The sequence below is a fragment of the Contarinia nasturtii genome, unplaced genomic scaffold, assembly GCF_009176525.2.
Source record: "Contarinia nasturtii isolate CC-2019 unplaced genomic scaffold, AAFC_CNas_1.1 Cnas_scaffold_473, whole genome shotgun sequence".
Classification (NCBI taxonomy): domain Eukaryota; kingdom Metazoa; phylum Arthropoda; class Insecta; order Diptera; family Cecidomyiidae; genus Contarinia; species Contarinia nasturtii.
The window spans coordinates 115051-127389 of NW_022197826.1; the positions used below are offsets into that span (position 1 = coordinate 115051).

General features: G+C 38.5%; 2 protein-coding genes across 6 annotated transcripts in view; one reads left to right on the top strand and one right to left on the bottom strand.

Annotated features, from left to right (window-relative positions):
* Nucleotides 1-6324, bottom strand: part of LOC116338962 (protein scylla) — a 50912-nt gene extending 44588 nt beyond the window's left edge. For all 3 annotated transcript variants that reach the window (XM_031764557.1, XM_031764555.1, XM_031764556.1), the window contains exon 1: nucleotides 6270-6324. In XM_031764557.1, coding sequence (XP_031620417.1) covers nucleotides 6270-6309 — 40 coding nt within the window. In that variant the 5' untranslated portion in view covers nucleotides 6310-6324. The remainder of the gene's footprint in view (nucleotides 1-6269) is intronic.
* The window catches only part of LOC116338961, a 50660-nt gene that overhangs the window by 21954 nt on the left and 16367 nt on the right, over nucleotides 1-12339 (top strand). For 2 of the 3 annotated variants that reach the window (XM_031764552.1, XM_031764551.1), the window contains 4 exons: nucleotides 744-821; nucleotides 966-2189; nucleotides 2262-3062; nucleotides 3181-3706. In XM_031764552.1, the coding sequence (XP_031620412.1) occupies nucleotides 784-821; nucleotides 966-1863 (936 nt within the window). In that variant the 5' untranslated portion in view covers nucleotides 744-783 and the 3' untranslated portion in view covers nucleotides 1864-2189; nucleotides 2262-3062; nucleotides 3181-3706. Of the gene's footprint in view, nucleotides 1-743; nucleotides 822-965; nucleotides 2190-2261; nucleotides 3063-3180; nucleotides 3707-12339 lie in introns of those variants that run through there. The other variant, XM_031764553.1, reaches the window with a different exon arrangement.

Genomic DNA, 12339 nt, shown 5'->3' on the forward strand with positions numbered 1-12339 from the left:
TCCAATGGATTCGTTTGATCGTATACCATCAGAGTTATTGTTATTTTAGATAAATCCCGTTTCGATTTTTGTTTTCGATATGAATTTTGCTGTCTATTTTCCGTTTGATTTTGTTTTCAACTTGCTATGTGATGCCTATTGAATAGTAAGCGAATACCAATCGTGATTGAATCAATAGGCGTCATTTGGCTATTGCAATGCGAGTTTATATGAAACTCTCGGAGACTCCGTATAAAGTATAAAAAGTGAAAAAAAAATCTGATTTTTTTTCTCAATTCTCGAACACCACAAAATGGTCTATATCATGTGCTGTGATCAGAACAAAAAAATGTGTCATCTTTGTCACCCAAATCGTTGTCCAATGCTATCTCGCTCCTCCTTGTATGTATGAATGTTTACAATGGACATTCTATTCACACACAACTGCGCAATAAAAATCGCTGGTACAAGCCATTTGATTGTATATGAAATTTGAGAATAAGAAGTTTTTTTTCACTTTTTGTGTGTTCTATACCGAGCCTTCGTTACACTGCGTCGCATATCAAAGCGAAACAAAATTCTGTTACTAAAACAAGGCAGAACAGTAGCTAGTTATCAGCACAAAATGAAACTTACACATTTTGTATAATAAAAAGTCAATGTTCTTTATTCCTTTGGTAACGAAATATTGTCTCGCTTTGATATGCAACCGTTTTGAGTCGCGTTTCGATATGCGAGTAAACAATAAGTTGTTTTTATTCTAGAGCGTTCAATTTTCGGTAATTGTGAATGATCGATTGAGCCATGAGTCGAACAAGATCAAAAGACGATCAATTAAACAGGTGAGCGGTGTTTTCCTTAATATTTATTCTGTTTTTTTTTCTATTGGCTTTTCGACACGATTTTTATATTGTTGTGTGAACTGTTTTTTTTTTTAAATAATTATGTATGTTTCCTATGTTTTTGTTCCATTTACTAAATCCAAGCGAGAGGAGAACTGACAATGACAAAGACATCAAGAATCTTGTGGTAATAAAACAAGGACTCAAGTCAATCATCCGAAAAGAATATCGCGACAAAGTGATTCAGTTTTTGGATTATCGAAGCCACCGAATAACACTGATTTCATCACTGGCATCATTGTTGGCATTGTACAAAATTCGAGAAGCCATCGATGATGAGAACCGACAATTTTTTCTACAAAACGGACACAAATTTTTCATCAAATGCTTTAACGGCGTTTTAGCGGAAAACGTCGACGATGAGGAACTAATGTCACCAGCTTTTCGTAACATTGTCGAGGCTCACATCGGTGAAGAAGATTTTGCATGGCCCGATAAAGAATGCTTGGGAAATGGTTTCAATTATTTCTACCAAGATCACATTCGAAATACCCAGACCAATCTCAACACTCATTGTTCAGAACATGTTGAATCGTTTTTTCAAATGAAACGCTGGTATTATAACATGAATATCAATGGCCATCAATACTATGGATCAAAATTCGACGGCATCGATATACGAAACGCAAAAGTTTACGCCACTAGTAACAAAGATCTGACACATGGTGATGAAGAGAGAACAAATAAGATGAACATTTTATTGTATGAACTGGAAAGAATCGGTTGGCAGTGTCAAAAAGTTCATAATGAACAATTGGTTCCGGTCACTGTCAATGAGTTCGTTAAGGACAATTGGTTCCAATCACTGTGGATGTTCGGTCAAATGCAACGCCAAATCGAAGTGTTTCATCAATATGCACAACAATGGCATGCATTCCGTCGCGATGGATTGATAACGAACAATCGACCGCCAAAAGTGAACAATTTCGCACTTGTCCCGTTCTGCCGATTCCAACTAAAAAACGTTCGAACGCTGTACTAGGAGTGGTGCCCAGTTCTCGCAATCCGCTGACCAATCGAATGAACAAATACACACTGGACTATTACATGTACGGCCATAGAGATGAATTGTGGAATTTGGTTTTCGACATGGATAAAATCAAACAAATCGGCAAGCAGAAGCAATTTAACTTCCAAATCGTCACCAATAGTGTTTGCGTGTCAATATTGTACGAGAAGCCAGCGAAGGCTTGGGTGGAAAATTCGGAGCAGGCCACATTTAACAACATGACATATGCTAGTGCCATCGATCCGAACGAGAAAACGTGGGTGGCCGTTGTGCGCCGCCATATCAATTCAAACATTGAGGTAAGTTAAGTTTGTTATTACAATGTTGTTTTTTTTGGAACGTGATTGAAATTTGACGTTATTATTTAACAGGAAAACATTAAAATATCCAATCCACGATTTCATTGGCAAACCGAGTAGAAGAAGAGAGATCGGAAGGCTGATCGGTTGACCTGGTGGTTTGTTGAACAAGAACAAATGGATTTCAAGTCGTACCCAGTCATACCATCACCGCGTGGATCAACGTGGAAATCGTACATTCAGCATCGCATCAAAATGCTACGAATGGGAATGCAAGCATATGCGACTCGAAAATATGCACGAATGGATCTCGATCATCACATCAAGGCTACCAAAACAAGTGATAAAGTTGCCATGCGGGTAACGAACAACAAACCGTCTTGGATTTGGATTGGTGCTGGAGAAATGGCACCAAATCGGCATGGGGCATAAAGAAGCGGAAAAGATGCCCGGGAACGCGTAAATTGGCAATCAGTTTCAAGAAACAAGAGCACACAAAGGTCAGTTTTCAAGATGAATGGGGTACATCAATAACGTGTGCCAATTGTCACGAGCGATTTCCAAGAGAAACCAAAAATCATCGATTCAAAATTTGTCGAAATTGCATACCAAAACCGATTGTTGGACTACCACCGATAATTGTGACGAATTTGAGCAGACAAGAGCTTAAGAAAGAGCGAATTGTAGAAAGAGCAATCAATCCAGATCGTGAGAACATCGAGCGTTTAGTGCCAAAGATAAAAGTTATCTTCAAAACTTGGTCATTAACTCGAGAATACCATGAATTGGGTGATGCTGCACCAGAAGACATGATTGAGCACGTAGTCATTTGGCACCGTGACATTGTTGCCGCAAAGAATATTTTATTCAAAGGTATGTGCATAATTGTATATTGTATTAATATTATAAATTGAGAATAGAGAGCAGAGCGTTAGGTGTTCAGTGTTCATATTAATTGATTAATGTTTTGTGTTTGTTTCTGATTTTATAGGAATGTGTCGTCTTTTTGGCATACCATTGCCCGATTCGTTGAAGAGACCTGACAATATATGATATAATAAATGTATGTAGGGATATTCATCAGTGCATGGATGAATACATATTTTGTCATGTGCGGATTTTTGCAAAACACCTCCCCCCTCAAAATTGAAATGTCCACCAAATATCTCAGAGTTGTGCACGCAAAATGCACTTCGCTTCTCAATAGCCAGTACAAACAGTCGAGATTCTATGAGTGTGTGATGAAATAAACGACCAGCCGGAATAATACGCACAAACAAAAACTAAGCACATAATGGAATGGAAAGCGAAATATACAAAACGAAAAACATGAAAACGTTCCGCATAAACAACAACACAATTGGACCGCAATATACACCAAAAGCAAAGTGAAGGCGCATGTTATACAGCAACAACAATAATACACCATCCAAATGTGTCGGAATAGACCAAATCCAAACATACACAATACTCGCTATATATACACGTTTATCCATAACTGGTTTTTATTTATATTTTATCGCTATTAACATCATTACCATGTTTTTTTTTATTTTTTCATTATAACTCTTCGTTTCTTATTTTATTTTTGAACATTGTTTTTTTTAAATCTTTGTTGTTTTTGCTGTTTTTTTTTCTTTGCTATTCCTGTTCAGCATTGAGCGTGCATTCAAGGCACACATGTAAAGTGACTGAAAAAGAGTGCAAGGGAAAGAGGTAAAGATGGCACGCCTATATTTATAAACATCTAGAAAAAAAAGTAATCACAACAATGTGAAATGAATTGAAGGCAAAATACGAAATGAGAGACCGAGAAAAGCGAGTGACGCAAATTTATAAAAAAAATCGTACTCTACTTGAGATTTTCGAACCGAATTTTGTGTATTTTGGAAAAGTTTTGTGTTCGTTTTCTGCATATGTGGGTGTGTGCTGTTACCGATTTCAGTTGAGATGTATTTTGATTATATACATATAGGTGTGACCGTCAACACCATGTAGGACGAACGCTAGATGGAAAAGCTTCATAACAAAAGTTATTGTTATTATATATTTTACACTCCGTCATATATGAATATAGTCTGTTGTTTTGAGAGATTTAAACACAATGTCATGTTTTATATAATATTGTGTAATAAATATTGATATATAGGTATGTTATATTGAGATGCCAAAGGTTATTGTTATTTTGCGCATTTGTCCGAAATGATTGTGATTTTTTTTCATCAAGTCATTTTCGGCTCAATTGGTCATCAATTTGATGGTAATGATACACGCAAATAATAAAAGTCAATAAAATCCATCTCTTTTTCTTTTTTTTCCTCATATATGCATATCAAATTAGTTTGAATCGCAAAAAAAAAAATTCTTTTGATGTTAATTACATTTTTTTCTGTGCAACGAAGACTTTTGCTATTGAAATGAAAATAAAAAAAGAACACAACCAGAGTTCATATATTAAAACGCAAACGTTTGAGATTGTTTGCAACACTTAAAATCTATCTTGAATATTTTGAGTTCAATTCATGACAACAGACTGAACACATGAAGACAAAAAAAAACACAAACGGACAAATGATTAATGGATCTGTTTTGAACTTGAGTGAAGGAAATATTTTTTTCTTATATTCTGAAAAAAGTAGATATATATGTATACATTTTTTTTTAATAAAAAGCCTTTTGGCTGTCTCTGATTCTTGTTCATTCGAAGAAAATAAGAAGAATAACATCATTTGGGTTTCAGATAAAGGTTAAAAATGTCTAATGTGAACATAAATACAGAGTAATAGCAGGAGATCTGGAGATTGAGAAAAGCAGAGAGAGAGAAAGAGAAAAGAAACGATAGAATGAAGCGAGAAAACCGGCGACACCCGACCAAATGCGGGAAGAAAAACAAACAAAAATAAAAGCATACATAAAATTTATCGATGAGCTTGTGTATAATTATTCTCTCTTTCTTTTTTGTATTGTTCGCTCTCTATCTCATATCTTTCGGTTTAGTCATTGTACATCATGTATACTTCAGTGTATGGCTCATTTTTTTCTCTAGAGACATAGCGCGCATTTGACACGCAGCATCGCGCATTTACTCATAAAGGGTAATTGCACGCGTTTCCAGCTTGAACACAAAAAGTCAGAAAACGTATCGAAACAATAAACATTCACATTCATTAATGGCAAAATGTGCTATAAAAGAACGAATTTTATTAGAATAATCTCAATTCAAATCAATTTATAACCATCGTTTTGCTGGAACAAATAACACAAGCGAGAATAGTGATAGATAGAGAGAAACAGAAGAAAAAAATATATATTCGGACGGCCGTATGCTATAACTTCGAATCGGTGATGATGATGAGATGCTGTTTCTGAATGCTTTCAGATTGGAAAGTATAGAAAATTATGTTTGTGCATAAAATAGGTTAATCGAGAGATGAAAGAATGAGACATACACAAAAACAACGGCAGAGAAAGAAAAAAAAACACACGAATACACATAGTGACTATATATTTATGGCCGGTTGTTATTCTGTGTCGGTTGTGTATGGCGATGGAAAAGAGTATGATGCGTGATGAACAAAAAAGCAACATAATTCAATAATAATGCATACAATCACAGACGTCGAGAGAACGAACGAAAGAAAGACAAGAACAAAAGTGCAAAAAATATATAAAAGAAAGAAAAAAAGAACACAACGCTGCAACAACTGCAAAAGATCAAGATAAAAATGAAACAACATACAAACACACATTTTTTGAACGAAAGAATTCGCCTTCTTCATATTTATCAAGTGAAAAGACGACACCATACACACATAAAATCCAAAAAACAGGCTTTTATCATGGTTCTAGAATATGGAATGCCAGGAGGACGATCACAATCTAATAAGAAGATATATATGGGCATGAGAGTTCGAGACAATTAGCAAAGGCCAAAATACATTTTTACTCGCTTAATAAATATAATTTTCGAAACCTGAACTCTTTTCATTTTACATCGGTACTACATTATGGTTAGGAAGAAAACAATAAAGGCTCGGCAAACGAACAAACACACACACACACATATATATATATATATACCATAATAGCACAGCCCGTGGGGAGTTAGGGAATCTTCCATCGGGCGCGTCCTCAGGTGGCGGATAGAGGAATGCCCTCACCGGTGTACGCCGACGGGTAAGTGGGAAATAAAATACCACTCGTGGACCAAAACCCCCAAGGATGACCGCTTCACACATGGCATTGATACCAAACACGGATTGGAAAACAGCAATGGGCCGGCGTAAGGCTGTAGTCGTCCCCGTCCTGATAAAACCTTGGCAGGCCTCAAGGAACGCTCAACGCTTCGTTACCATTAGCCTGGTGGTGTAGGTTCGGGTGCAGGTTACCTCCTGATTAACACTGATCCGGCTCTGAGCACATGTCCCCATAAGGGCTTGTGCCAACCCAAGCATGGCCTCACTGCTCGCATAGACAACCATGGGATTATAAGTGACTACACATCCGAACGTTGATAACGACCTTGAGGGGGGACCCAAAAGCATGGAAACTCAACAAAAACCCATGACGGAGATAGAGATGGAATGTGAGAAAACCACATTCAAAAGGAGCACAAAAATGGCCAGGTCGCCACCGGTGGAAAAACAAGCATCACAACGGAGCAACAGTGAATGCGAGCCACAAACAGAACTCGAGGACAAAAAAGCACCTGGACCCGATGGCATTCCTAACAAAGCGCTCAAGGCGGCTGTAATAAAAAGGCCGGACTTGTTCATTGAAATAATGCAACAGTGTCTCGAGGAGGGCCTATTCCCCGAACAATGGAAGATGCAGCACCTGGTCTTGCTACCGAAAGGAAACAAGCCGCCTGGTGCCCCCCTCATCATATCGCCCAATATGTTTACTGGACACCGCCGGAAAGATCTTGGAACGGATCATATACAATCGCCTACTTGCAACTGCAGAGGAGAAGAGGGCTCTCTCCGAAGCGCAGTTCGGTTTTAGAAAAGGGCGATCTACTGTGGACGCCATAAAAGTAGTCGTAGATACAGCAGCTGCCGCCATAGAGGGCGATAGATGGAGATGGGGAACAAAAGAATACTGTGCAGTAGTGACATTGGACATAAGGAGCGCCTTTAATACGGCAAACTGGTCACAAATAAGGAAGTCCCTTGCCAGAATGGACCTGGATTGATCGCAAGCTATTTCTCGGACAGGAAACTGCGGTACGATAGCGAAGATGAAGTGAAATACTATGGTGTTTCAGCCGGAGTGCCGCAGGGCTCTGTATTGGGCCCAATCCTGTGGAACATCATGTACGACGGTGTTCTGAGATTGCCACTGCCGCCAGGAGTGAAAATCGTTGGTTTCGCTGACGATATCGCCATTGTCATCGTAGCGAAACACATAGAAGAAATCGAAGCAGTCGCGAACGAAGCAATTTCGCAAGTCAAGAGTTGGCTAGAAACTGCTGGCCTAGAGCTGGCAGAGCACAAAACGGAAGCAGTCCTAATCACGGGTCGTAAATCACTGGAGTATATGAAAATAAAAGTCGGCAACCAAATAATTAGCTCGAAAGACTCGATCAAATATCTAGGGGTCATGATAGACAACAGACTCCAGTTCAAGTCCCACGTCGAGTACATAAAGAATAAGGCAGCATCAACGCAAGCAGCGCTCTCTTGAATACTGCCAAATATCGGGGGCCCCAAATACGGTAGGAGAATCCTACTCTCAAGAGTAGTTAGTTCGATACTGCTCTATGCCGCTCCGGTTTGGGCAGCAGCACTGACGACTAAAGCAATAAGGAGAAATCTTGCAACCACATACAGACTCAGCGCACTGAGAACAATAAGTAGCTTCAGGACGATATCAGACGACGCGGCATTAGTTATAGCCGGGATGATGCCAGTGGATATACTGGCGGACGAAATGTGGAGAATCTACAACAGAAGAACCACAGACAAAAGCGAGTATAAACGCATTAAAAAAGAAGAAAGAACAACATCGATGGCCAAATGGCAGACTCGATGGGAGACCACAACAAAAGGCCGACGGACTTACAATCTTATACCGGCCATTGAGACATGGGTGAATCGAAAACAAGGGGACTGTAGTTACCAACTCACTCAGTTCCTTTCTGGTCATGGGGGGTATCGAAAATACCTCCACAAGTTTAAACACGAAAATTCTGCGGCATGTCCAACCTGCCCAGAACAAGAAGAAGACGCCGAACATGCAATTTTCCCTGCTCTCACTTACAGTCGTCTTTCAACGCGACTCGATTTAAGAAGCGCCATCTCTTTCACGCCAGGTTCTCATATATTTTTTTCTTGCAAATAAAATTGCAAAATTGTATAAATTGAATAAGTTTTGCAATAATAATAACGAAAATAATTAATAGAATTTATAATAAATAAAAAATTGAAAAAACACACAAATATGTTATATTATATGATTCAACAGAATAGCTTCACTTCGTGTTGCTTACGTTGTTTCTTTTGACAGGTATGAATGTTTGACAAATACATATTTTCTCCACGTAACCATCTCTACATGGTCTACAAGGCAAAGTCTACAAGGCAAAGCTACATATCATATAATATAAAATATTTGTGTGTTTTTTTCAATTTTTTTTATTTATTATAAATTCTATTAATTATTTTCGTTATTATTATTGCAAAACTTATTCAATTTATACAATTTTGCAATTTTAACATATGTCCATAAAGTTTTGGCAGTAAATTTAGACGTTCGCCATTTGGACAACAAACATACAATATCAAATTCGTTTTTATTGGCGTAAACCTTTATTTATAAGCTATCGCAATAGCACATTCAAATTACACTTAAAGGGCCATTGTCTTCAATTTTTCGTAGTATACTTCGAACCTTCAAAATCATGCTCTGGCAGACCGATACATCCATTTCCTTCAACTTTCGCTTGATTCGACCCATCAACTGTTGCTCGTTCTGAGCTTCCCAGCCCATCTCGTACACTTTAAGTTTGAGAGCCGACCAGAAATCTTCGATTGGACGTGCCTGTGGAATGTTTGGTGGGTTATACTTTTTCGGTACAAAAGGAATATTTTGTTCAGTGAGCCAATTCAATGTTTTTTTCGCAAAATGACTGCTTACAAGGTCCGGCCAAAACATGATTTCGTGATGGTTTTCGGGCGTGATGGTTTTCAATGAATTGCTTCATTTTTGGCAAGCATTGATCAATATACGAGGGTCACTATTTAAGTTTTTTCAAAAACATATATAAGACAATGGGGTTTCATCGAAAATGGTTTTATTGTTTTTCAAAATATTCGCCATGATGATCAATACACTTTTGCATTCGCTCGAACCATTTGTCATAGCATTCATGCCACTCCGAAAGTGATATCTCCAAAACGTGTGTTTTGAACGCATCAACTGCTTCTTCGGGCGATGAAAATCGTTGACCACGCAGTTTATTCTTCACGCTCGGGAATAAAAAGAAATCGTTGGGTGCCAAATCAGGACTGTACGGCGGATGACCCATTAAATCGATCTTTTGACCGGTCAAATAATCGACTGTTTGATGAGATGTGTGAGAGCTCGCATTATCATGATGAAGAATTACTTTGCGACGGCGGTTGTTTTTTCTTATTTCACCAAACACTTCGGGCGAACAAATGGTGGTGTACCAATCAGAATTAACGGTCTTACGAGCCTCTAGTGGAACTGTTGCCACATGACCACTTATCGCGAAAAAACAGGCGACCATTTGCTTCGCAACACTTCGAGCTCGAACAACTTTTGTTGGGTTATCTTCACTTTGAAAAACCCATACAGTCGACTGCTGTTTAGTTTCGGGCTCATACGCGTAGATCCATGATTCGTCACCAGTGACGATAAAATACACGGATTTTGAAACACCACGATTGAATTTCTTGAGCATTTTTTTACACCAATCGACACGAGCCTTTTTTTGAGCGATTGTCAAATTATGTGGTATCCAACGAGAGAAAATCTTTCTGACAGCTAAATGTTCATGTAAAATCTTAAATACGCTGGTCGCACTAATGCCCAGGGATGCCTCAATCTCGTGATATGTTACATGACGATCTTCCATTATCATATTTCTGACAGCATCGATGTTTTCTGGTACAACAACTGATTTTGGACGACCTTCGCGGAGCTCGTCGATGAGCGATAGGCGACCGCGCTTGAATTCGTTGTACCAATTATAAATTGTCCGAAGACTTGGTACTTCATCGCCAAAGGCCAAATGAAGTTGATCAAAACACTGTTGTTGTGATACACCCAATCGAAAGTGGAAAAAAATAATCGCTCGAAAATTTTCACGAGTAAAATTCATTTTTTGGCTGAGACGCAATTTACATGTTACGGTAAACAATACAAATAACGATCGAATGACAAAACGTTCTGAGAACGTTTATGCTACAAAATGTTAAACTTAACGAATATGACAATGGTTTGCATCGGGCAATACTAAAACATACATATTGAAGAAACTTAAATAGTCGCCTACGTAGATGTCAGAATTTATCGCTTTGGCTTCTTGTGGTCGAATAACTGGCGCTGAAATACCTTTCAATGATATGGCCACCCACACCAATACCTTCGGCTCAAATTTTGATTTACCGGCATATTTGACATTGTCTGGTGTTTTTTCAATGTTGTCATTGTAAAAGCCATCGTTTCCGCGCAAAAGTAAAGTATGATTCATCATCCAAAATCATGAAATTTCCATTTGAAAAATGTTTATCACGAAGTGCACGGCAACATTTTGGTATTATTTAGAGTTGTCTCGGTGTATATTTTGGTGCTCGCTTACGTTTACGATAGAAAACGTTGTTTTTCTTTAAAATACAATGCACTGTGGACTTTGAAACTTCGAATTTTCGTGATAATCGTCGTGTTGATTGACCAATCTTGTTTTTTGCACTTGATAGCAGACTTTTCGTTGTTCTGACACTTAGTTTTGGTGGACGACCAGATTTCTTTTTGTTTTCCGGTTCCTTACCTTCCCAGCAATCCTTTAAAACGCGAAATATGGTTCGAGGTGAGATTGGCTTCTCTTTAAACACTCGAAGAATTTCTTTTGTACTTAGTCTGCCAAAACAATTTGCGACAGACTTTCGTAAATCCAATTTGTACGACATTGCGAATGATTGTATTATGTCGGATTGGGTTTGACAGTAGTCTCGAGGTACCGATAAATGCACTGCGTGCGTTGGTTGACATTTTTCAATTTTTTAATGCTGCGTAATAAACGTCTGAATTTACTGCCAAAACTTTATGGACATATGTTATTTGCAAGAAAAAAATATATGAGAACCTAGCGTGACAGAGATGGCGCTTCTTAAATCGAGTCGCGTTCAAATACACTCACAGAAGGCGTCAATTGTAATATTTGCGAACTCTGGTGGTTATTTACTAAATTACCACCATTACAATGTGCGGCATGGTGATTTTTGTATGTATTGTATTTGCTTTGCTGTGACAGCGCTGTACAATATTACCACCAACACTGCGTTGAGCGATAGTAATATTGCTCAGCAAAGCAAATACAATACATACAAAAATCACCATGCCACACATTGTAATGGTGGTAATTTAGTAAATCACCACCAGAGTTCGCAAATATTACGATTGACGTCTTCTGTGAGCATTGTCAATATACAACGCAAGTGATACTCGAATTTTCCACTGCATTCATTTCGCAGAGTCGAGAGTACACATCCCCCCAAGGGTGAGTCTCCTAGTAAGTTATATGCTCGAAACGGACGAAGGGTGGCAAAACACCCTCAATTTTGTCACAAATGTACAAAAGGAGCTCCTCATAGCGGAAAAACAAAGAAGAGAAACAACGGAGAGACCAGCCCTGCGATGTAATACCTAACGGCAGTTCCGCGGGGAGAGTGGTAGAGGAGTGTGCAAGGGTGTGGTTTAGTACGTAGGCGTAGGCGCTTTCCCAGTCAGCGAATCGTGCATGCTAATCGGTCATATCACCATTGGTATCTTTGGAAGATTCCACATCCAGGCAAAAAGACAAACACACACACACACGGTATTAAACATAAAAACCAAAATGCTAAACTCAATAAACAAATAAAACATATTTATGTGTGTATGTGCTGAGGTTTTCTGTCACCAT